The sequence below is a fragment of the Seriola lalandi genome, unplaced genomic scaffold (genome assembly GCF_002814215.2).
Source record: "Seriola lalandi dorsalis isolate HSWRI2012SDOR001 ecotype SW California unplaced genomic scaffold, Sedor1 jcf7180002054182, whole genome shotgun sequence".
Classification (NCBI taxonomy): Eukaryota; Metazoa; Chordata; class Actinopteri; order Carangiformes; family Carangidae; genus Seriola; species Seriola lalandi.
Window position 1 is genome coordinate 1,413,413 of NW_019524735.1, and position 26,211 is coordinate 1,439,623.

At 41.8% G+C, this 26,211-nt stretch overlaps 1 protein-coding gene and 1 long non-coding RNA gene across 5 annotated transcripts in view; one reads left to right on the plus strand and one right to left on the minus strand.

The window, feature by feature from the left end:
- The first annotated feature begins 1,310 nt into the window (after positions 1-1,310).
- Positions 1,311-26,211, plus strand: part of mib1 (MIB E3 ubiquitin protein ligase 1) — a 53,896-nt gene continuing 28,995 nt past the window's right edge. For all 4 annotated transcript variants that reach the window (XM_023403768.2, XM_023403769.2, XM_023403770.2 and 1 more), the window contains exons 1-12: positions 1,311-2,159; positions 3,197-3,368; positions 6,247-6,376; positions 9,826-9,930; positions 11,004-11,070; positions 11,604-11,808; positions 12,316-12,499; positions 13,823-13,967; positions 14,082-14,215; positions 15,160-15,267; positions 15,423-15,620; positions 15,847-15,998. In XM_023403768.2, the coding sequence (XP_023259536.1) occupies positions 1,931-2,159; positions 3,197-3,368; positions 6,247-6,376; positions 9,826-9,930; positions 11,004-11,070; positions 11,604-11,808; positions 12,316-12,499; positions 13,823-13,967; positions 14,082-14,215; positions 15,160-15,267; positions 15,423-15,620; positions 15,847-15,998 (1,829 nt within the window). In that variant the 5' untranslated portion in view covers positions 1,311-1,930. The remainder of the gene's footprint in view (positions 2,160-3,196; positions 3,369-6,246; positions 6,377-9,825; positions 9,931-11,003; positions 11,071-11,603; positions 11,809-12,315; positions 12,500-13,822; positions 13,968-14,081; positions 14,216-15,159; positions 15,268-15,422; positions 15,621-15,846; positions 15,999-26,211) is intronic.
- On the minus strand, positions 21,281-26,204 carry LOC111653268 (uncharacterized). Its single transcript, XR_002760651.2, has 2 exons — positions 25,610-26,204; positions 21,281-21,591 (listed from the first exon to the last, which is right to left on the minus strand). It is a non-coding gene; the product is annotated as an uncharacterized LOC111653268 (long non-coding RNA).

Below are 26,211 nucleotides of genomic sequence, written 5' to 3' on the forward strand. Positions count from 1 at the left end.
GGGGGCATATAAATGTAGCAGCGAACGGTGGCGCTCTTTGACCAGTTATCAATGGAGCCGCTCACAGTCACACAGTCGCCCCCTGCAGTCAAAAGAGCTGATGTGAGCCTGGAAGTCTCTACCCAGCAGCATATAGTAGCTCAGCCAAAAGACAGTACTTGCAGAGGCAAACATGAGCGTCACTGAACACCCTCAGCCTCTAAAAAATGATCATAGTTTTACTGCAGTGGTAGTGCACAGTAAAACTGCATTAACCACCAGGAAAAGCCTGCATACAGAGCCACAGGGGGCCCAAAGGATCCAAGTTCACAGTGTAGAATTTAGTTTGTGGTAATTTAATTAACTGAACATTTTGTTTATAGTATTAGGTATGCAGTGCACCACTAATGCACATCACAAACTTATATATAATAATAATTGCAGCCTTAAAGCAACACTTAATATACATTATTACCTAATCTTAGGGCCATATCTTGTAGAGAGTGGCCCTGAGTTAAAATGTATCTTTAAGTCCTTTTTAAATTACAGTTTATATTTTGCTTACATGGTGCATTTTAGGTAAATACTTAATACTCACAGAATGCACAAAAAGCAATGAAGAGGGGCTCAATGGGGGCTCGCAGGACATTTTTTCCCCAGGGCCCTATAGTGGGCTATTCTACTCCTGGTCCACCAGAGGTTTATGTAGTCTTATTTCGAAAGCAGTCTACCTTAGACTTGTGTTGGTGTTATCAGATTAAAGCACATGCAGTCTCTGGTGAGTCAATTAAGATTTGCATTTGAGGTAAATATTAATATAATTTATACATAATTTGTTGATCCTGACTACAAATGAAATTACAAGAGGCTTTCTTTCCTTCAGCCAGGTCTTTGGAGTCACTTCCCATTAAGTAATAAGTGCTTCAAATCATTGTAACATCCCTAGTATTTGTTAATGTACCAATGGTCGTCATTCTGTATCCTACCTTTATAGCCTATTTGTATGGAGTTTGGATTTGCCACCGCAAAACATTACAGACTTCAACAAAGCAAGTTGCTAATTGTTGTAAATCTATCTATCTATCTAATACAGTATGTCTACAATGTATAGGCCTATGTGGATGTATTCATTTACGTGAGTATATATACTTATGTATAGGCTACAGTAGGCCTATGGATATGTCATATATTCATTTCACCAGTGTTGGTTTGTTAATATTCCCACGAAATACACATTTTCTATGGAAATAAATTTGTTCCAGATGCGCACGCGCGTCGTGGGCCGAACTTGTGCTTGTTTTCCAAGCCTCGCGTCTTCGGGCATTATCGTTTACCTCCGTAGCTAGTTGTTGCTCGTCTGAGATCTGAACGATGATTGACAATAATGGCGACGCGGTCATACTGAGTTGACTCCAGGGAACATCTTGGATGGAAGGTCGGCGCCATACACAACACCATTAAGGATAAACACCCTCAGAACGACTCTTTTAACACGAGAACGACTTGCTAGCCAAGAGAGGTTTATCTTGCTAGCATTGCGATAGCTAGCAACTCAGCTCGCTAGCTTGCTAAGTTGAAGAGGTGGTATTCTTGTGTGTGGAGTGGAGGAGAGGAACAGGGAGCTTGCTGAGTAGCGAGATCTGGCTAAGCTGGCAATGTGCCTACTTAATACGCTTTTAAGGTGATCGATTTCTTATTCTCAGGCAACACTGAGGAGGCACTGGCTTACGTTAACGTTAGCTTGTGGGAGTAGTTAGTTGTCCAGCAGCCTCCTTAGGTAGCTAACTTAGCTAGCAGGCTAGCTTTGTGGATTGTTCCAGTCCTTTTCCTGTTAGGACTTGCTCCCACTTGCGTTAGGAAACTGTCCACCAGCGCACCGATAGCTTGCTAGCAAAGACTGCTAGCTTGCTAACTTGTAAGAATCGTTGTGGCATTGTGAGATATTTCGTAAATGACCACCGGCAGGAATAACCGAGCGATGATGGAAGGAGTGGGAGCAAGAGTGGTACGCGGACCAGACTGGAAGTGGGGGAAGCAGGATGGTGGAGAGGGACACGTTGGAACGGTTAGGAGTTTTGAGAGTCCAGAGGAGGTGGTGGTGGTCTGGGATAATGGAACGGCTGCCAACTACCGTTGTTCCGGAGCATACGACGTGAGGATACTGGACAGCGCACCAACAGGTAACTTCACATCAGCTAGTTTGTCAGCACTTTCAGATTAATTGATGACACGCTTCTTCCCATGCAACAGGGTTACGCACAACAGAGAAGATGTTGTTTTGTTGGCTGTAATTTGGGTGGTTTCGAGGGGATACAGTGAGAATGCTTAGACAACCAGACAGCGAGAATAAATTGTTGCTGTAATTAAAAGATTAGATTGAGCCTGTGACGCAAAATCTCAGCCTTATAAAATAGTTGTTTTCCTAAAGAAACTTTTAGTGTGGAAAATTCTTGGAGGCAGCAAATTAGTTATGGCTAGTTTATTCTGTGTAATGAATGCAGACGACATATGCATGGCTCTCCCCAATTTGCATAAAATCAAGATGTCTATTTTAATGCATCCTGTCTGAGCAGATGCGTGTAGCAGACAGCATTGTGTGCAAGATATGGAAAAAAGCTGTGTGAGACATACAAGATATGCACGTTAGAATATGTCAACATAACTTGCTTCTCCAAATTGCCCAGTAAGAGGAAAAACATTTTCCTTGCTCAGAACAGTAGTAGGTTGTACAGTATTTGTGTAACATATATGATTAAGGACTGCTTCACCATCCTTTAGCTTTATCCTTCTCTGTATTAGTCACATCATTACAAACCAGTACAGTTACACTTTACATGCCCACTTGACGATGCAGGCATGAAATTAGGAAGGAATCTTTTGTAGTTCTTTTCATGATTCTGATGTATCAACCCTATCTTGGAAAGAGAGTGATAGGCCATAAAGCCAAAGTTAGTCTAAAGTGCTTACATTAACAGGTGTAGGATTTCATGACAATTAATATAGCCCTCCTAATAGGTAATGAGAATATGAACACATTTCAGTGTGCCATATGCAGAGTTGTGACTGCTTAGTAAGTGGAGTAATTTTTCTGCACAGATTGTATACATATTGTTGATCGCAAAATGTTGAACAGTTATTCAAGTAGCATCACTGAGTTACAATGTACATGTATTATCACACTGATATATTAACTTTGACTAATACTGCTGCCCCCAAGGCATCAAGCATGACGGAACCATGTGTGACACCTGCCGTCAACAGCCCATCATTGGTATTCGCTGGAAATGTGCTGAGTGCACCAATTACGACCTCTGCACAACCTGTTACCATGGAGACAAACATCACCTGAGACACCGGTTCTACAGGATCACCACCCCGGGCAGTGAGAGGTTAGTTAACCCAGCAACATTTGCCATTATGCCATTGTGCTTTACCTTAAACCCACCAATGATGACATAGACACAAGGTAGCCAGGTAATCACTGTACTTCACTGTGATTGGTTGGCCTACTCTTTTACTCCCATAGTTTAGCTTTATGCTGCTTTATGTGTGTGTGTATATGTGTATATATATATATGTGTGTGTGTGTGTGTGTGTGTGTGTGTGTGACATTTGAGAAGTATTTTGTGCACCCTGCCTCTCAGGCAGACAGAATCTATCTCTGTGCTCCCAGCCCTCAGTTGCCAGGCAACAACTCAGCCTCGTTTTAGGATCCAGTCAGACCTTTTTAAAAATTTTATTAATGCAGTTCATCCTATTTATAGAATTTATTCAAGCAGATTTCCAAGTTTTTTTTGTTTTTGTTTTTCTATTTATGTCTTCACAAGGTGGCATGGTTATGGAACAACCCTGCAGCTTGTTTTAAAAGTCTGTTTTCCTGCTGACTTTCACAGTCAGAACTTAGTGCTTTGACTCTGCAGAGAACATTTTGCATTATGTAAGACACCTTACTGTTAATTGAAAAGACTTATAATTGTGTAATATCTGTCTTGGAAGTTAATAAATATATAAAAATAATATAAAAGAATAACACTATACATGTACAGCCCACTGTTGTTGCTTCATTCAGTTGCAGAAATTCCTTCTGCTTGATACTGCTTTATTAATTACTATTTTTCTGAAGTCATGCTGTCATTCAAATGGCAGTGTCATAGTGGAAGTCCCATTGTTTTCTCGTTTGCTCTTTATTTGCAGCTGGAAGTTCATGTTGATGTGTAAAATTAGCACTTACAGGAAATCAGCCCTTTCTACATGTGACCAGCAATAAATGCATTTTAGTGCGTAGGTGCTGAACTGTGAAGGCAATGGGAGGTTTACTGTAAAGCCTCCTGTGGAAGTGTTGACATTGTCAGCATAATTATCTGGCATTACTAAAAGGGGAAATTATAAAAGTTTAGATCAAACTAGAATTAGACATTTTTCGAGTTTTCAGGTTACAGCTTTTAAAGTTTGGGCAAACTTCAAACTGGGGTATGATCAATGGTAAGCACACCAAGAGATCTGTGCAAAATACCACTGGAACTGTGTGTGTTTAACATATGAGAGTATGTGCATTTGATGTATCCCGTCCCTCAGGTAAAAAAAATCACATAAATTAGCAGGTGTTTACAGATGGATTTATTTGCATGAGGCAGCTCACTTTGGCTTCCAGCAATTTTAAAACTTTCAAACTAATGTCAAAAAAAATTTCAAACAATGACCCCCTCCTTCCTGAGCACTCCTGAAAGAATCACTAATGGAAACGATGTTTCAGGCATGGGGTGTGGAAAGTGGAGACATTGTTACCAATTACTGCATGTACAGACAAGATCAAGTCAAATGAAGGACGCTTTAGTCTGTGCATTCCGAGATGCTCTACAGAGAGATTAAGGTTGCTATTGGCTAATGTGTTGTAGGAAAAAGAAGCAATCAAATAATTTACTGATTGGTTACGATCAATACTTTAAATGCAATATTTGGGATAGTGTGTATGCATGCGCGCTAAATTCCGCAACTTGCATGAAGTGATGAGACTTCATCCATTTCAGGACTATTTCACCCAAACACCATATTTTACTAAATGAACACATGGCCCAACAGCTGGCAGCCTTTTCAACCGAGTACGACTTCATTTCCCCCGAGACGGACATTACATAATGCACAATGGGTGCTGGAGGTCTCCCCAGCCCGCACTGCTCCGACAGCGTGGTGGGGTGTTTTGTTACACCACATTAGATTCTTTCACTAACTGCTGAAGAGGGAGTGGTTGGAAGCCACAAGCTGTTTGCGCTGGTTAGACGTACACTGTCCAGCTGCCGCGTCTACCATCAAAGCTCACATTGTTTGATATAGAACTCAGCTGGATGGTTTATTTGCTATTACCTTTGTCATTGGTTAGGCTTGCAGCTATGCTGGAGTTTAGACTGCAGCTCACAGTTTTGTAGTGAATTAAAAATGTCAGATATGTGCAATTGTCTACTTATCCAGTGGCTTTTATTTGCAGTGCAATGATTGTCAGGTATGGATGAAAAGGGAAGGAATTGTCAGTAAGGTGTGAAAGCTGTGCTGTTCCAAAAATGATTGTTATTCGTAATGTTACGACCTGACACCTGCAACTCGATGACACACTCAGTGATTTTAACTGTATTACAGTGGCATTCCTAAAGGCAGTAGAAAGCCAAAACTTCATTTTGACCTTTTAGAAAACTATCCTCTGTGCTCCGGCCACTCTGAAATGGTGTCTCATAAATGGTGATTTCACAGAACTGAAAAGACAGGCCAGTAATGATGTGTTGCTCACACACACACACACCAAATATTTTTAGTTTGATTTGTTTTCCTGTCATCAGTTGCCCAATCCTGAGACAGTTATAATGACTGTCGGGGGCTACGTTGTTGATACAGCAGATTAGATGCTGGTAAAACCCAGCACTCACAGTAAGATTTTTCATCTGTAGCCATGTCCCATTTTCTAAAAGTAATTTACACCATGACTTCAGAACAGTAGGCACACAGGGAAGGGCAGTTAAGGACACGAGGTAGCAGGAGGGAGGGCATCATTTTTAATCAGTTTCAGTTAAAAATTATTGTGGAGCAGGCACAAGCATCCCTTCTGCAATCCACATTTGCTTGTAATTAAAAAAAAAAAACAAATCAATTGATCCATGTAAACAGAGCCCCTGTAAACACCTGCTGTTGAGTCCTTTGTCTGACACTGTGATATGAGTGATTAAAGTTTAGTCCAAATGAAAGTAATTGTCTTTGCATTTGAACCTTTTATCTGTGCAGAGTACTTTTGGAGTCACGTCGCAAGTCAAAGAAAATCACAGCCAGAGGGATCTTCACTGGTGGCCGGGTGGTGAGAGGAGTGGACTGGCAGTGGGAGGACCAGGATGGAGGCAACGGGAGGAGAGGAAAGGTAGGGTACCAGCCCCTCAAGCAAAAACCTGCAGTTGTGACCTGTAAATATGTACAATATTGATATGATGAAATGCTCAACAGCGAACACTGTCCCATTCATCTACACACATACACACACACACACACACACACACATGCACACACACACATATATATGTGTCTGTCTGTGTGTGTGTGTGTGTGTGTCATCAATGGATAGTCATCAGTGGTTTCTAGCTTATTATCTTTGCTACTCTGCTTTGCCATTATTTTTTTCCAAATAACTTTTCACATTACCCAAGAGCTTGTCTGTGTCCCAGTCCCATCCAGGTGTGTTAAGTAAAAGTAAACGGCGCTTGATGCAAAGGTTCAGTGGTAATAAAAAGAAAGAACATTTGTCTCCAATAAATCCCAATTCCCAAGTGAGCTTTAAGCGTGCAGATACATTTCAAAATTTTGCTGAATGAACATCGCTGCTGAAAGATACTGCTGAAAAAATATGGCCAAACTTGTCCCAACTTTATTTCAGAGCAGCACAGTTAAGTGGATAATAAATCCTTGGAGGTAAGGCAGGCTTGGTGAGCGTGCCAGAGGCAATCAGAACCACGTGTGTGCCACTGACGGGAGCATGACCACCCGGGAGGGTTGTGTATAAGTGAAAAAACAAGGATCCCTTGCCTTAAACAGTGCTAGGGAGGAAAAAACAATCTTGCATCCCAGGATATGATTTGATTTGAAGTGTGCAGGAGCCTCGACCAAAACAGGAAGGGCACTGCCTGACACAACATTTTGGTAGTATGGACATATAAAGGCGAAAGAGTGCACAAACAATTCACTCCTGTAAAGCCCAGCTAGGTCTGCTGCACTGTACAGCACTATCTCATATCTATCATTTTGCAGACATTTTTAAGTTAAGTAAATTATATTTATCTGTAATCCATTGTATTGCATTCATTAACCAAAATTAGCACATTGTCCTAAATGACTAATTGAAAATATATTTCTTGATTGTGATTCTCTCTAGCAAACACAGTTTTGCTAAATTTATACAGCTATGGCAAATAATCCAAATACTCTGCAGGAGGATTCCTAATATTGTGCACAGAGTTTAGGGAATTATCAAAATGTAATTACTAAATTTGTACTGAAATGAACTGAAAAACCTTTATTCCTTAGTTGCTTTCCACTGATCCCTATTCATCTTTACTGAGGCTATTAACAGATTTCCTTGCTGCAGGTTATTCCAGGCTTGAATACCTCATTAGAAAGTAATACAATGTCTGATGAGGTTGCATTTGTTTAGCATACCCTATTTACATTTATACTGTAACTGTGCTGTAAAGTGCTTCTATTTTGACTATGGTCCAGACCCCAGAGTATTCAATTTAAGAGCCCCTCCAGGCAATTTAAGACTTCATTTTGCTGTGTTATTTAATGGCATATCTCATTACGGTTTTATGATGCTGTAAGCAATATGCTTTCCAGAAAACTGCTATTACATGTCCTCCAGCTTAGATGTTGCCTTAGTTTAGCATGAATATTAGCTCCTAAGGCCCATTAATCAATTACCTCTGGAAGGGACCTGAAAATAATTTAACAATTTGATTTCTGTATTTACTTAGGGCACAGCTTTTAATTAAAGAATTCATTTACTCCACCACAGCTCTTCTCTTGACACTTTCTCAATGTTATGAAAGTGTTGCACTGCTTGTGATCATGAGAGAATTGTCTAATGTAAAAAAATCCCAAACTTATCTTCCAAATTTCAATAGATTTAGCAGTCCCCCATTCATAGCTCATTGCTTATTTACCCCTATAACCATTTTCCTCAGCTTACAGTGCCCTTCAAAAGTTTTTAGAAAAGCTGTGAGCTGCTACTTACTATAAAAGTCAAGTATGGCATTAGTCATAATGTAGTACAAGTACCAACTCCAGAAAAACCTGTGTAAAATCTTGGGGGCAGATTTGTTTGTGCACTGTTAAGGGGTACAATAGAGCCGAGGTGAGAACCGTGGTTTAAATAAGATTAATGGCCCAAACCACCATGAAAAAACTAAATAAATACAGAAAGCAGCTACTAGCCCTTTACCTTTTTATATAATAATAATTTTTGTATCTTTGGAGGAAGGGCGGTGACAGTAATTAATCATCTTTGCTGTTTCCATGATGATAGGAGTGTTTTCTAAATTATCTTTTCTAAATGTGTCTAGAGCAGTTTCTCGAGTGTTTGCAAAGTCTGTAAAAATGTATGTCCTAAATATATGTTGGAGACCTAATTGACACGATCATGAAGAGAAGATGCTTCCCAGACTCACTTAAGGATACCGCATAACTGCAAACCACTGTTTGTCTCCAGCCCTTCAGTGGTGGAAAAGTACATGGCTCTTGATTTTAGCAACTTCCTGAATTCATCAAAGATGATTTTGCTGGCCAATTTGGATACTCAGAGCTTTGTTTATTACGCACATGGGGGAAAAGCAGCTAATTCCCTTTCATTGGGGGAAGAAGAGTTAGTCCCCTGAAACCTTTAGCAGAACAAAACTGTTGTACATTTTTGGGATGGAACATTATGTGTCAAAGGTTCCTTGTTCTGATAAGTAATATCTCCCACAGGCTCTGTCTCTGTGGTCTGGCTGAACTAGGCTTGTCTTTGTTTTATTTATTTGTTTTCCCCTTGCAAATAAACACGGTGATGGTTGCAAAAGTTTAATTAAAACATTCTTGCGGATTGCACAAGTATTCCCAATTGGTGAGAAAAAAAAGTAAAACAATAAAAGGTTTAGTATTGACTGTAAAAATGCAACGCAGGGAGAATTAAACCCCAGGAATCAAAACCTAATCAAATTTGTTCTTGATAAGTACCACACCTAATATTTCTCAGCAGAAATAATAAAACTGTGATGGTGCATCTGATACTACAGTGTATAGGTTTACTCAACATGTTCTTGCCAGTGACTTTTGCTCTCCTCTGTCACATGCACCATGTTAAAAAAAAAAAAAAAAGTGCCACAAAAAGCTAATACTCTAAGCCTCAAAGTGCAAACTGGCACCCTTTACTGTCACTGGACACTTCACCTAGATGAGCCCAAGTTCAAGTTTTGTGTTTGTGTTTGTGTGAGACATCTCCTCGTCTTAGAACTTACGTGACTCCAGGGTTGCTGTTCTGTAGTTCACCCTTGACTCTGACCTTCCATTTGAAGGCAGCCAGTGAGAGATAAAAGTTAATTTCCAACAGGGATCAATAAAGTATCATATTTTCTATCATTATGAGGTTTGAAGATGGAAAAACTCCTGCTGTTCAGTATTATATTTTCACATTCAGTATGCTAAAACCTTTTAGTTTCATGTAAATGTAAATATGATGTGAACCTCAAAACACTATGCTGTGTCCTTTTTTTTTTTTTTTTTTTTTTTGTGTGTGTGTGTGTGCGTGTGTGTGTTTCTCATCTCATCCCTCCTGCTCCACAGGTGACAGAGATCCAGGACTGGAGTGCAGCCAGCCCTCACAGCGCTGCCTACGTACTGTGGGACAATGGGGCCAAGAACCTGTACAGAGTTGGCTTTGAGGGAATGGTGAGCAAACTTCCAGTCTGACCCTAAAGCCCAGTCACTCACACACATACACACACACACACATACATACACACACACATACACACACGCACACACACAGAGCCTCACAAAAGATCAGTTGTCAGGTGGCTTTTGTGTTTGACCGCAGGGTTGAGGCTCTTTCTATGGCTGCCAGGCCTTTGTGAGAGCCACGCTGCCAGCATGAGTAAGGCACCATTGTACAGGCAGCTGGAAGGGGAAGGTATCTGCATGATAAAGGCAATCTGTTCTTTCTGCTTTTTTAGGGGGAGAGAGTGAACATGGAGGTCAACTTTAGTGGAGGGGGACATTGTCTTGGGGTTGTTGCGAGTGCAGCGACACACGCGTCTCAAATGAAAAGCATCTTCCTCATTGGTGGAGACTGCCCTTGCCTTTTTATGAAAGAGGCCAATCGGGTGTCTTGGTTGCATAACAGATTTGTCCTTTGTTATTCTAATAGGTTGAAAGGAAGGTAGACGGCATCTGCCTCTGGATTAAATAAATCATGGATTAGACCCCCCATCTTGACTGTTTTATTTTGGCTTTGTTTCCTGTTAGGACACTGGGCAAATCTTCCAAACAAATACAAAGGCAGTCCAGCTTATTGAATGTTCCAAATGCAGAACGAGAAGTCAACGCCTTTCCCTTTTTGTAATGACTGCTTTCTGCTCGAACCATCATAAGATCAAACATGTCCTGCTGGCTGGGTGCAGTAGGATAGACCAGAGTTATTTAATTTGTCGAGACATGTTGTAGACAGGACTTAAGTTTTCCATCAGTTCAGAGGGACGTTTGCTCTGCCTCACGTTCCACTCTGCCCTCTAACTCTGCACATCTGAGTCATCACAAATGGCGCTTCCTCTCTGTAGCAGTGTAGTGATTCACTGTCCTGCCTTACCCTTAGGGCACTGATATTGTTGGTATTCAAGACAACTCCACCGTCGCTGCAGCTTGAAGTGTGTAAATTCTCAGTTTCATTATTCATGATCGCGCCCCTCATCTAATGGAATCACCCTGGGTAATTATCTAACCCCATTCCCTCTTTCCTCCCTCAGTCGGACCTGAAATGTGTCCAGGATGCCAAAGGAGGCTCGTTTTACAGAGACCACTGTCCCGTTTTAGGTAAGTAAGCCAGTGATCTGTGTCCACCGTCATTATTGCACCAATTCTCTCACCTACCGTTCTGGTGCAGTGAATTCAAGGGCATTAGGGGAGTTTCACTTGCAGTTAATCGTGTCAGGCCACTAGATGGCAGCACTGCCCAGTCACCAGGCTGCCAAAACCAGTCGCAGGCTCAGGTCATGCAGTTACAGTATTCCAAGAATTCCAGGAATTATTTGTCTCTCTGGATTCAGCACTGCAGTGGAAGCCTCTCATTAGGTTGAATAGAGTCATTATTCATAGGTAGACGCACTTTTTATGTGTAGTCCAAGTACTAATGCTTCATCTGTGTTTTGTTAGCAAATTGCAAACACATATGCACTTATCAGATTTATTAGGCTGTATTTATCTAAAACATATTTTCCTATTTGTCTCTCTGTACTCGAGTTTAAAATCACCTGCAGACTCTAAATCTTGATGTGCAAAAGGAGCACAGTTTTCATTACACTTGTACTAATGCAGCTTTATTAATAGACTTGACCTTTATCTCCCAGGTGAGCAGAATGGCAACAGAAATCCCGGTGGTCTACAGATTGGAGATCTGGTCAACATTGACTTAGACCTGGAGATTGTCCAGTCACTCCAACATGGCCATGGTGGGTGGACTGACGGCATGTTTGAGACCCTCACCACCACCGGCACAGTATGTGGCATCGACGAGGATCACGACATTGTGGTTCAGTACCCCAGTGGGAACAGGTGAGTCCCTCGAAAGATTTGGCTCAGATTTACTGGCTTCCAGTGAATAAGACCAATGAGCCTGCTTCATCTCTTCAGCATACATTCCCATCTGTCAAGTTTTATACATCCCTTTTCACCTCAGCTCAGTCAAAAGCCACAAAACACTTCACAGTACATCTTCACCATAAGATGTAATTATAGTTTGTAACACTTGGCAGGAGAGACTCTCTAAAAATTAGTGGTCCATTTGTAGTAAAATATTTTTAGTCTGCAAATTTTTCAGTCTACTATCACTGTTCATAAAAATTTTATCTCACCACTTTGTCTGACATTTGTTAAAGGTGGATTTTCGAAACAGCATTTTACTTTATTTATTTATTTTTAAATCCCCCTTTATCGCAACTTGCAAATCCTCAAATATTCCATATCACTGCCCAAAATCTATACTTGGTCAGATATTGTGTTTGATGAATTGTGAACAAATTAGTCTGTGTTGCTGTAACCCGTTCATTTTTCTATTCTCAGGTGGACATTTAATCCAGCAGTGCTGACAAAGGCCAATGTAGTGCGCAGCGGCGAAGTTGCAGCCGGGGCAGAGGGAGGCAGTTCCCAGTTCCTAGTGGGAGACCTGGTCCAGATCTGCTACGACATCGACCGCATCAAGCTGCTACAGAGAGGCCATGGAGAGTGGGCTGAGGCGATGCTGCCTGTAAGAGTTTGAAATATGTTCACACCGATTTGTGCAAATGTAACCACACTGGGTCTTATTTATGTAGATGTCAGTTTAAATTTAATTCTTACATAAACGTCTATAAATGTTAAAAAATAGCCTTTTTTCAATAACATGATGGTTTTACTGATTTTCAAAGAATGTGCCTCTGTCAGATCAAAACATCCACTGGACTGTGGCTCTAAAGGTGTGTATGTAACAAAACATCATCAAATCTAAACTACACACCGATAGATAGTTTAATTTAAACCCAATGAGTGAAGTCTGTGTAATGTTTGTTACCTGGAAAATCAGAGCTGTTATTGGCATATTTTTTAAAATCAGAATTTTCACTTGCACTTCATCGCAGGCACAAAATTTGTATGCAAGAACCCTCTATGAATTAGGCTCAGTTCATCTAACTGTCTGTGTAATTTTCTGCTGTTCCCTTCACACTTGGCAGAGCCAGTCCCTCATCTTCTTTTAAAGAAACGTTGCCGTATTATTATTATTAACATGCAGAGACACAATTTCACCCCTCAAATCAGTCCATGGCTGTTTTGCTGCCAATGTTTCTTTTTTTTTTTTTTTAATTTATCTTTTTTCAGTCTCAACAAGACATTATTCTTTCCTTATTATGAAGTTTATTCATTGCTGCCCAGCACGCCTTAGGTTATGTAACTCCAGTCTACTCCAATATGCCACTTGTCCCTGCCAAACTGGCCCCCCTCAGCAACTAATGAGCCTTAAAACCCTGAGATGGGTTGTAGCTTTGATCACTAACCACGGCTGTTTGCCGCCCGCTGCTGATTCTACTGCAGCAGTCTCCATTATTGATGGCATCTTCCAGGACAGCCCCAGACCCGGCTCGACAGACTCAAAGTGCCTCTTTCTCATATAGCCTGGATCGAGATGATATGATTCAAAATTGGAAAGCATTTTGCTCTGCGCTCTCTGTATTGCTTGTATAGATGAGGAATAGACTAGCAAGCAGAGCGGTCTCTTTCTTTCATATCCATCTTCCTTCTCGTGCAAGTGAATGTCCTTTGAATAAGCGGCTTTAATCTACAATATTTTGTTTTTTCTGTCAGTTTTCATTTTCGCAACGAGCTTTGTTTCTTCTCTGTGTCCAACAACTGCTTTGTGGGTATTTTCTCCACTTTATTCTTTCCTCCCACCTCTGCTTTTTTTTTTTTTTTTTTGCTGTTTTTCGCAATACTGCGCCGTTTTTCCCCTGCCACATACAGACTGTGTTACACAAAACATAGCTCAAAGACAACAACCCCCCATATACTAATGAGTTTGTGCAACATTTATCAACAGACCTTAGGCAAGGTGGGTCGCGTGCAGCAAATCTACTCTGACAGTGACCTGAAGGTCGAGGTTTGTGGAACTTCTTGGACGTACAATCCTGCTGCTGTCACCAAGATCGCCCCCTCTGGCTCTGCTGTCAGCAACGCCTCTGGAGGTATGTGTGAAAACGCACCGCTGAGAGAGAGAGTGTCATCTTAATTCTTTATCTCCACTGTTCCCTCTTTTCTGACTCCCACACTCAAAACACTGTCTCCCCTTCTTTGGTCAGAGCGTCTGTCTCAGTTGCTGAAGAAACTGTTTGAGACACAAGAGTCCGGAGACATCAACGAGGAACTGGTCAAGGCAGCAGCCAATGGAGACCTGGCCAAAGTGGAGGACATCCTTAAGAGACCAGATGTAGACGTAAGTGCCCCAACATTTTGGTATTTTGATAAGAGCACCTGCTGGATTTTGATACGGGTTCTTGATGAACACCAAATGATTTTGCCCTTAAACATATACAGATGATCTGAGTACATTGATAATTGGAGCTGGAATACTCCCGGCTGTGCTCTGCCCTGCTCTCAGTATATTGAGGAGGCTGAGAGTCTCATAGGAAAGGACTCTGAGATCCTCCCACTCCTGCACCTCTCTCAATCTGAAAAGCATTAAAGCTGGGCCCAGAGGAGGCACCAAGGACCATTGGTGTGCACTGCAGCACAGACCCAATTTACTCTCAGAATCAAGTGGAGATCCATAAACCCCATATGGTTGCAGACTGTGTTCTGACACATGCTATAGGCCAGGGAAAACACCCGTTGGCCACAGGACAGAAGTCTGTGCCTTGTAGAGGTTATGAGAGCTGGTTACACCAAGTCTGCAATACTGTCTTCACTCACAGCGTGTTTGTGTGTGTCTGGTGTGTGTGTGTGTGTGTGGTGTGTGTGTGTCTGGTGTGTGTGTGTCTGGTGTGTGTGTGCGTGTGTGTGTGACTGGTGTGTGCGTGTGTGTGTCAGTGGTGAAGGCTGGCCAGATGCCCTACTGCCTTTCAGTGGAATTATTTGCTTAAAGCTGAGCACACTAAGCCTGGCCAAGTGATCCGCCTGCCAGGACAAGAGATGTCTCGAGACTCCCAAAGGAGTCCACATTAATATTTATGCTCCGAGTTTTTGCAGTGCTGCAGTTGGTGATGAAACATGCACACAGAGCAGCGCATGCACAGCCACACATACAAACACTTAAACACACCCTCACCGATCTCATAGCCCCCTCAGGTGATCGGATAATTCAGTAAATGCAGAGCTAAACATGAAACACGACATTGTAGCGAACTCATAGTCTCACTCTGACTCTTGATGTGTTTGCAGGTGAACGGGCAGTGTGCTGGACACACTGCTATGCAGGCAGCCAGTCAGAACGGTCACGTGGATGTCCTAAAGCTGCTGCTTAAACACAATGTGGACCTGGAGGCTGAGGTTGGTATGATTTTAAAAAATCTCTCTCATCCACGTTCTTCCCAATCACAAATGCATCTCTTTATTTTAGTGAATGTCACACAATATAGCAAAAGGTAAATATATAGTAGCAGACACAACACTGAGCCATGATGACGGTGTGTTACTGTCCCCAGGACAAAGATGGAGACCGGGCGGTGCACCACGCAGCCTTTGGTGATGAGGGCTCTGTCATTGAGGTGCTGCAGAGGGGCGGTGCCGACTTGAACGCCAGGAACAAGCGAAGGCAGACTCCATTACATATAGCTGTCAACAAAGGCCACCTGCAGGTGGTCAAAACCCTGCTGGACTTTGGATGCCACCCCAGCCTCCAGGTATCTGCCGCTACGTCTTATTTATCTATCTCGTGACACAAATGATGGCAATTCAGGAAGAAACAGTAAAACAGAAACAAGTATATACAACAGCGCTGTCAAAGATCAGTCCACATTGATTACTGTTGTACACTTTGTAGTTTTGCTGCTATTGTTTGTCATAATACATTAGTAGAGAGGTCAGATTAGTGAGACAGTAATAAGTGACACAAAGTTTCCCATGTAGGATTCAGAGGGTGACACACCCCTGCACGATGCCATAAGCAAGAAGCGAGACGACATGCTGTCAGTGCTGCTGGAGGCCGGTGCTGACGTTACCATCACCAACAATAACGGGTTCAATGCCTTGCATCATGCTGCCTTGCGAGGAAATCCCAGGTATGAGACACTCGACTTCCAGCTTGTCGCCGCTAGCTGTCACACTTATTTATTTGGTGTCTACGAGGGACCAGGGTATGTTTAAGTGGAATCTGTGAAGAATGTGTCCTCAGGATCTCAATAAATGTCTGCTGAATGCTTTGAGAAAAGCCTTTTATATTAGATACAGACATGCTGAATCCTAAATTCTTGCCTCAAAAAAGCTGTGTACATTTCTTTTATCCACACTCTAAATTCATAGATAATGAGTAAGGTGGGAAAAATAATTGGTTTTTTTTATGCAGTCTGATCGTTGAATGATTCAGCATTGATGCACAGAACTCAGTAACAAGTAACAAAAGTATGGAAATCAAAAGATTGAGCTGCACTGAGAATCTCACCACCCTTAATCAAAACCAAACTGGACTAACCTAGCTTTCCTCAGCCCTAATAATGAATGGGCACCAGATAAACTGTATTAGGTTGCACATTTGGTAGTAATTCCACAAATATATTCAGTACTCGCCTTAGTTTGCTTATTTAAACTGAATAATGTTTTAACTAATATATTATTTGGTGTTGAATATTCACCGCAGCACAACTGAAAGAGCTTTAACATGAGAAAAAAAGGGAATGTCAGAGTGTGATTATGATTGAGCCATATTAAACTTTTGAAAATATTTGTCAAAACCAGAACCACCAGGCTTTATATTCTGCTTCTTAGCAGCTAAAGGACAGAGGCCATGGCAGACGCACTAATCTGCTGCTACTAATCCATTACTTAATCATCCCCCGTTGGAATGAAAGATGCAGGCTCACCACCTACAGGTCTAAACTTGGAGGCAGACTATGTTCAGTCATTGACAAACAAAAAATGAAACATTTTAGATAACTGGCGGAGGATCCTATTGAGGCGAAAGACAATTAAAAGCATGGCAAGTTCACGACGTGTGTTTATTTCACAAGCTGTTGTATTTGTTGTAAAGATTTTTCAGTCATGTGTCCTAAAATGAATATGTAAAAACCTATAGATCAAACTCACGGATTAATCATCTATTCAGCATCTACCAACCATGTTATGTAATACACTACTGCAGCCTTGTGTGGTGCCTTCTCTTCAAATTCTCCTGTCAAGTTTAAAAGAGTTGCATATCTAAAATGAACTCACCACCTGATGTGGATATTTCCTCCACAGATTCCACTTAAATGAAAAAAAGTCGTTAAAACTACACATGTTATCCACCCATAATCTTCACTTAATTTAGTTTGACATTGATTGACGTCTGAAGCAGGGCCCATAGGCTTCATCTCCCCAACAGATGGTATGGTCTCAACTGACATTAGACTACCTTTGAGGCCCTGAAAGCATCTGTCTTATGTTGACTTTTTTTTATTAGTGAAACTTAATAGCCTTTGAAGTTCATTTGTTGTTTGTTTTTACTGTTATGCTTGTCCATCTCCTTGTGTTGTGAGCAGAGGCTGGCGTGCAGCTGCTGGCCCGTGCAGCAGCAGCAGCAGCACGCCTTGTCCTTGGCCACTGCTATTTCTGGCTGCCGCAGCTTGCTGCTCCGCACTTTGGCTGTTTTATTCTTGTCTCTCAACCATGAGCACATTAAAGATGGCTCAGAGAGACTCCTGTCTGTATCAGGTTGATCATCCAGGATCTCTTAAGGTGATGGACATTGACGTTACATGGTCAGCGTTATAGACTGGAGCGATTTCTAGAAAAGTTAACAGCTGCTTCCTTTGCCGTGCGTTTTGGGTGTGTATGTGTATGTTTGTACATGAGCGTGGTTATCCTCGGCTAAATGTCATTCCCCTTCACTGGCATTCATTCCTTTGGCATAAGGACAAATGGAATTGAGGTCAGAGGGCTCTGGAACACCTGCCACCTGCCACAAGCCTGGCCAGACCCAGCCCTCCACCTCTGGCACAATGCAGAATAGGCCAGGGCCTGTTCCCTGTGTGGTACACTGATCAAGTGATTTGCAGATTGACATAGACATAAAGAGTAACATATAGAAGCAAAAAATATTGCTCATCAAGGTTAAAAATCAGTTGTCTGGGGATTGATGAAAATTCATAGGCAGATAGATTTAAGTAACATATAGATTGTGGGTCATGACGATGGTATTAATAACAGTAATTATTTAGGACTTTTCAAAAACAAATTATGTAAAAGAAATACAGCTTCTTTAAAAGACAAAATGACACTGAATGAACCAGATGGGAATACAGTGTACAATTAACAAATAAAGACAAAGTATGAACATCTATAAATGTGCAGAAAGACGCAGAGTATAAAATAATTAAATTTGCAATAAGATGCCAAAGTATTTTGTCCGATCCTCTTTGGAAGGTCGTTCCAGAGTTGATGATGCCTGACATTCTCTAATTAAATGTAATTATATAGATGTAGGTCTATCTGATTGAAATCCACGTTGACTCTTTTTCAAATTATACCATTAAATTACATAAATAAATAAAAATCACTTGTAGAACACACACACACACACACATGCACACGCACACACGCATGCACACACACAAATGGCCATATGGTCAGCAGTCCCAGCCTGACTTTGTAGTCCGAGAGGAAAAAAGAAATATTACAGGGCTACTGTGTTGTCTTTTATTACACAGCTTTTAAACTTTAATGAATAATAGTAAATCTATTTAGGGAAGGTCACAAACTGGCAGTTTAAACAAAATTGTTATTCTAAATATTCTAAATTATAAATATTAAAATGCAGTGGGTGTGTAATGTATTAAACCAGGATTCAGAATGTAGGGGAGGAGAAAGCTGGTCCACTGTATAACTCATTGATTTAGAGGCAAAAAGTGCTGTAGCACAGTGTTTTGTGTATCGCGGGCCCCTGTCGTGTTGTGTGCGCGTTGCTTGCTTCGGTCCACGCTCTGTCCCCTTGCCTTCACAGAAACAAAGATATATGTCGCCTTCTCCAGTCTGCCCATTTACTTTTATTTCACGCTCGAGCTCCTGCAATATCAGGGAGACAGTCCACAAGTCCTAAAGCCCTCGAAAATCTCTCCCTAGGTTGAAGTGAAAGTACCTTGTCTGGTGTGTTTTTAGTGGAGAGGCAGTTATTTCGATTGAGTGCTTAGAGGAATTCCCACTAAAGAATCATATTTCTCAAAAAAAAGCCCTTGATGACTGTCATGAAGAAGTGCTTGAAGTTGGAAGCTAATCAGAAGCCCCTCAGATGAAGAGTGTGACATGAAGTCTTTCTGGTTAATGATTGATGTTACGATTGCTTCCTGATAGTAACTTTAAGAATTGGGTCTGCTCTGTCTCCTCGTGTTTAGATTGAGCACCAGCACAGAATGTTCTGGCATTCGGGGCTTAAACAAGTCTAATCTATAATTTTTCATTGACGCTATAACAAAACAACAGGGAAAAAACAAATGCTTCCACTTTGTGTTCTTTTATGCTTTCTCTTTGTAAGTGATGTAAGTTACCAACGTCAATAGCTTTCAGGTTCAAGTAGAGAGTTTGAGGGAGACGCATAGGAAGAGCCCTGTGGGTGACAGATGAATCTTTCAACTTGGAGTCCCAAACACTGAGAAAAATCAACTCTACCAACAGGGGTGCAGCGGGAACAGGGGAGTTTTACTATATTTCACCTTGTTCATTACTCACACACACACACACACACACCACAGAGAGCGCGTGTAAAGGCATTCCCTCGTAAATTAGACCTAGTTGTTATGTTTTACAATTGCCAGTAAATTGAAAGTGCTGGTATAACCAGCAGTAACATCTTCGGGAAAGGATTTTCTCGGCCATCCACACTGTGTGTTCTCCCTGTGTGTGTTTACTGCAGCCCCAGCCTGCAAGGAGAGCCTGGCTCGTCTCTGTGTCTTACCCTCGGGCTGCTAGAAGCCAGTAGCTGCTACAATACTGTAAACAATACGATTAATAGCCCATGACTCATAAACGAGCTCCAAACAAGCCCTGCAGCGGCGGTCTGTATCCTTTTTACGTGTCACCTCCTTGTAATATTTGCCCTCCTCCCTTTCTCATGTAGTGCTCAGCTTTCCTTTAATATGGCAACATACAGGCAAATCCCATATGTTAATCGCCTCACCTGGGCAGACGGAGGGCTCTCCAAGCATTCACACTGTCCTCCAGTATGCAGACAAGTATTTCCAATATAATGTCAGGACTAATAGGCAGCACCGTAATGGCAGTGTCCTAATGGGGATCACACTTAGATAGAAAACAGTGTTGTGGGTCCATGGGGATAAATCTGTGAGATGGGTCAGATGTTTGCATTTCTAGGGGCTTGCCAATATATTCATTCAATTTTCACCTTCTCTCTTGTTCGTTTCAGACGAGGCTAATCAAGTCAGACTACCGTGATTGAGTAAGACATTACGTGAATAGATTTCATGGTTGTTGGTCCAATGGAAAACACTTCAAATTCAAAAGAAATGTAGAATACCAAGCTGTTCACAATGAATTTGATAGTCAATTTCTATATGTTACACCCACATCCTCAAATCTATTTGAGTAATTAGAGAAATTTAGACCAATTATGGAACACATAATTCAGGAGTGTGTTTTTTGTGGTTATGTTGTATATTGTCTGAGTTTGAAAACATGTCATCATGACATAGCATTAAGCGCCAAATTAGGAAGCCAAATGAAAAAGAGAGAGTAGAGAAGGAGGGAGGGAGGGAGGGTGGGGGAGAGGGAGTTTGGTTTTTATCTGCCTGCTTGTTCCGCAGTAACGACGAGTGAATGTGTGAGGCTGTAACTGTTTGCGAGTGTCTGCTCCTGTGATTTGTGCGTTCAACTCCTGTCCTCCAGAGCATCTGGCTCTCATCTGCCCCGGCTTGTCCAACATCGCTGCAGGAGGCTTGAGGGGAAGGAGGCGAAAAGGGTTTGAGTGTGTGTTTGTGTGTATTGCGCACTCTAAAGAACTGTATGTTGCCCCTTATTTATTTCTTGTACTCTTATTGTCGTGTTTCTTCTTTAAAATCCTTTACATTGCCATTTTACCCCTGCTGAGCTGCATTAGCTGTCTCCTTATTTATTTATTTTTGCCTATTCCCACCCACAGTGTAATTGACTGTTAGCATCCAGTGACAGTCAGTTTAGGAGGTGTCGTAGCAAGACAGCCGTACATTCTCACACAGACATGTGAGTGCTGTGTTTCTGAAATAGCGCACGCAGTCTACCCCCTGCTATTTTTGAAACAGCCATTGATAGTGTGGTCAGAATATCAATCCCTCCACAGGCAGAGACAGGCAACACTCAGTCAGGAAAGGGGACCATACCAAAGTTTTGAACCAGGGATTGGTTTTTTTATTAGTCAGAAATTAGACATATTTAACATTGAGCATGACAATCTCCGAACCACTCCAGATGTTGTTGGTAGAGGGAAGCCATAAGCCAGCCTTCATCAAGTAGTGGCGTGCTGTTGTTGCAGTGATTGTGTTGAAGGCATCTCCATCTCAGCTCCTGGTGTCATCAAAGCATAGCTACAGCTGGTTGAAGGGGACCAAATCCATTCAAGAGGTGATTTGGTTCCATTTTACCAGCTTTAGCAAAGCATTTTGGAATCACTGTTTCAGAGGCAAACGTGGAAAACTGCTGAAGAGAAGTGAGTTTTCTGAAAGGCCGTACTGAAGTAAAGTTTTATCCAAAAAGCTCCAGAGCAACAGAAAAGCGAGAAAGGCCATGTTGCATTTGAAAGTCTTATTAAAATCTGAGATGTGGCCCATCACACCATGTCCACCCACTAGTTGAAACAGACAGTGCTGTATCTCTTTTCTCTCTGCTGCTTTTTTTCTTATGCCTGTTCACCTTCACCCACTCTGTGAGACACGCAGGTACATTTAGCACACTACACCCCATTTACCACCACACCAATAACACACAGGTACAGTTGATCAACCTTACCTAACTTTCTCCTTTGCTGCCTCCCAGGCAGCCTATTTATCCTCCTCGCTATCTTTTCAAGTTTTATGCTTGCCCCCCTCCCGGAGAGTGAGAAAAATTGTTCCCTGAGAAAAGGATAATAATAATCTGTGGCAGTGCACTTGAGTCAAATGTCCTGGAGTCATGAAGCAATTACAGGCTCTGACAGATGGGCCCTGCTGCAAGCACGCTGCTGCTCCGGTCACCGAGACGGCCAACAGACAAATGCAGAGGCACAACCACATACACAAGCCCTCTCACTCATACTCCTACTGTAGCACTCTGGGGCTTCAAGTCACAACATTAATTTAAACCAGTCATTTAAGTCCCGGAGACTGATTTGTAGTGCAGAGGGTAGTGTTTGAACAGAGACTGAGGGCAGATTATTTTATGTCTCTTTCCGCGCTCTACAGCAATACACTATTGTAAAATTTTCTGCTAAAAATCCATCCTGTGCTAATACAAAAATGATCACAGTAGCACTCGTGTAACAAACATTGTGATTATGATTTTTTTTTTATGGTAGTTTTAGTCAATCATAAGATCACTAAACTATTTCAGCTATTAGAAAAATCCAAACCACCTTTCCTATATTTTAGCCATACATAGTGCTGTTATACAGTTTTTTCTTTTTAATTTCACTGCTGGAATATTTTTATATTGCTACCACAAAGCGGTGAGCTTCTCAAGCAACTGTCCTGCGATGTCGATCTTTGCATTAAGAGACGGTTAAGTAACATTTATTTTTAGCCTTCATTTCTAATTAATCTTAATAAATGTTCTTTTGATACTATTTTGTAAGGGGGATTTGAAACATAGTCAGCTGTTATAATTATTGAATTCTTTTCTGCCAAGGCACGAAAGAGGTTCTCAGAGTAGCCAGCAACAGCTGAGGGATATACAGCACTGCTTGTAGACAGGATGGAGGTCAACATAGGGCTAGCTTGATATGGCACACCAGAGGCAGGTCTATTTGTAACATACACATGCACATTCATGCTTGCTCACTTACACACACACACACACACACACACACACACACGCACAGTCTCTCAGTCAGTCAGAGTCAGGTGGCCAGGCTGCTCACCTCGTCTAAGGGCCATAACAGGGCAAAAGCAAAGGGGGACGACAGGCACTGAGCATTTGATAATGTCAGCATCTGCTGTGTTTGTCACTCAGACAGCAGGTCATTGCTATTGAGGGCCTGAGAGAAACATGCAGTGCAAGCCATTCACTCCTACACGCCTCTTATGTCTTGACAGGAAAGAGATAGATAGACAGAATATCATGCAGATGGGTCTGAATGGTGGAAAAAATGAAAGAAGTGATGCCTAAAAATGGAGCTTCATTCTGATGTTCGCAAAAAAAAAAAAGGGAAAAAAAGATTTTTCCACCTCAGATCTGAACTGAGGTGACCTTTTCTTATTTGTCTATTTTTAAAGCTGGATTATTATAAACTGATTTGATCCTATTTAGCAGCTGTTAAGGGATCAATAACTCATCAATTCAGCCTTGTGTAAATTGTTGGGAATTTGATTCAAGCCCAGTGTATTTCCCTTTAGAACATTTCAGCAGGACTTTTGTTTTATTCTTCATATATCAAATACGACTTCTTTAGAGAATTCAGGATTTATAAGTTACACACTATTTTTTTGTTTACAACTTGAAGGTTTTTCACCAATGTCAGCAAACTGGGTTTAAAAAAAAAACGAATCAGTATTGGTGTCACTAATGTCACCTCAGCTCAGATATTTCTTGTATTCAAGGCAAAAGGAGTAAGTCAGCCCTACACTCGGCACATTTATCAGTCCAGAACGAAGTGTCTTGTATTTCAGTAGAATAGAGCTGTCCTACGAGAGTGGCATGCGTAGACTTTTTAATTGCTCCACTGCGGGAGAAATTTTGTAGGGACGGATACATTCCAGCCCGCAGCCGCTAACAGCATTCATTGTAATTTAGGAAAATAAATCTAATTTGATGAAGGAGCACTTGATATATGTAGGCACTGTATGTGTTTTCGTTTCACAATATCATTGATCATCCTTACAAGGTTTAGTGTACAGTGAAATTACTGTTATAAATTTGTATTCAGTATTGTTAAGGCACTGATGAGCTAATTTGTGTAGAAGTATCAAAATGCACTGGCAGCTTATTTGCTTGTATTAACAGTCTCATTTGTTTAATGTTTATTATCTCTTCCGTGTGCTTTTTGAAGCTGGAGTCGGGAAATTACCTTTAGCAGAGCGGTGATTCTATATTAAAGGGGTTTAAAGAGAGGTAAACCTGTGCTAAAACTGGTACAGGCCTTATCTATGATCCATGGTCAGGCCAGAGAGAGGGTCAGAATAGGTGAAAGTGCTAGATATGAATAGCTCGCCATGCAAACTGCTCCCCACCTCCCCCCTGGCTTCATTTCGCTCTGTGCCTCTGTCCATATTCTGTTGCCTTTATTTGTTTGAAGCAGTCGACAATTGGAATCAGCTGACATGCCAGAGTTCACCCTGATCCTGCATTGTCACTTTTTGATGGTCTAATCTGACTGCCATGCAGCCCAGCAAAGCATTTGGCAAGCATAGCAAACGTGAACAATGAGAGCAGGAATCGAGGGGGAGGGAGGGGAGCACGGGGCAGCCGGGTTGATGTGGGGTGGGGGTGCGGATAAGGACAGCGGCATAAAGGCAGGGCAGTCATAGTTAAACACACAAGATTGTTAACACGGAAGCCATATGATACAGCAGTAGGATAGAGCCAGCTTGTGGCCAGCAGCAGCAGCAAGCAGCAGCAGCAGCAGCAGCAGCAGCAGCAGCCTCAGTGCCTCTTCATTCTGCCTACTCAGCAACTATTTCCTGCTCTTTCAGTTGCATGTTTAAAGAAAAAAAAAAAAAAAAAAGCCAGCAACAGTGGCAGAGTTTTGGTCCACTTCACTTTGCTTTCCTTTCCCCTTGAGCCATGTGGAAGTACTGGAAAAGATTATGGTATTAATGAACAGGAGCAGCTCCAGCATACCGCTCTCTGCTTGCTGAAGTTTGTGCTAAGTTGCCGCTGGCTGAATTTCAAGGGCTGTAATGCAGTAAAATCACCCAATAATGAAAGGAGGCCCTGTTCATATGGCAATGTCACAAGGCGACCCCTTTGCCCATAGTTGGTGTAGGTGGCGAAAGTACTGTCCTAAACTCATGCTGCTCAGAGCGAGCCCAAAACATGATTGTTATCATTTATGTTAACTTACATAATTGTCCAATGAATTGTTGGATTGAATTGTTGTTGTTCAATTGCTGGCATATCTTGGATGAGAGATTTTTATTGGCCAAGTCAGCCAATTTGAGAAAGCAGTAAGTTCCCTACAGCGATTATTGCTGCAGTGAGACTGCCCAGAGACAGTATATCTAATGTATGAGCTTCACCACTCACATTCATGCTCCCTTTACCTCTCTCTCTCTCTCCCTCCCTCTCTCTCTTTACTTTGCTTGCTATTTTCTCTCACACCATGATCACAGCCATATTAACAATTTGCAAAGCACAAACATATCCTCAGACAGTGCTGTCCAGCATCATTTTCCCAGAGCGAGGACTCGCACCTCACCAAGAATACATACTTCTTTACATTCCATAGCTATCATATGTTCATATGGGTACATAAAGAAGTATGTACACCAAGGAGGTAATCTTAGGTATGAAATTTTCTCACCTTTTGCCAAGGTCAGGAAGTTATGAGCAGAACATTTTTCCTCACCGTTCTCTCTCCCAAGTATGGTAGTCTGCACCGTAAGGTGACTTTGAGTGTAAATTCAGTTCAACACTCAAGGCTTTCCTTTGGTTGCCATGTAAGGCTGAACAGCCAGTCCCCCCGCCCCTGAACATAACAAAAGTTTTGCAGTCCATACCATAGTCGACTGTTACAATGACCCCCGCTGTCCTCCAGACAACTGGGAGAAACCAGGAGGATCAGGGGAGGAATACAGCTCCCCTTTTTTTTTTTTTTTTTTTTTTTACAGCAGTTAGAAGGTGGTCTTTTTCTCTTTCCATGAAAAACGTTGAGATTAAGGGGTTGGACAAAAAACAGCAGCAAAGAAGAGAAGAGTTTTCTCCTTGATAGAAAGTCCTTGGTGTAAGGTGCCTCTGTGTGCACCTCGTCTTGTGTGACGATCATTTGCTGTGTCCTGGGAGCAGAGGTGCACCTATAAGCTGAATGGCCCCGCTGACATACTAAACATTTTCACTTCACTCCTCCCACTGCTCTTTCAGTGAGTCTCCCTCACACCATCTCGTTCTCTTATTTCACCCCCCCCC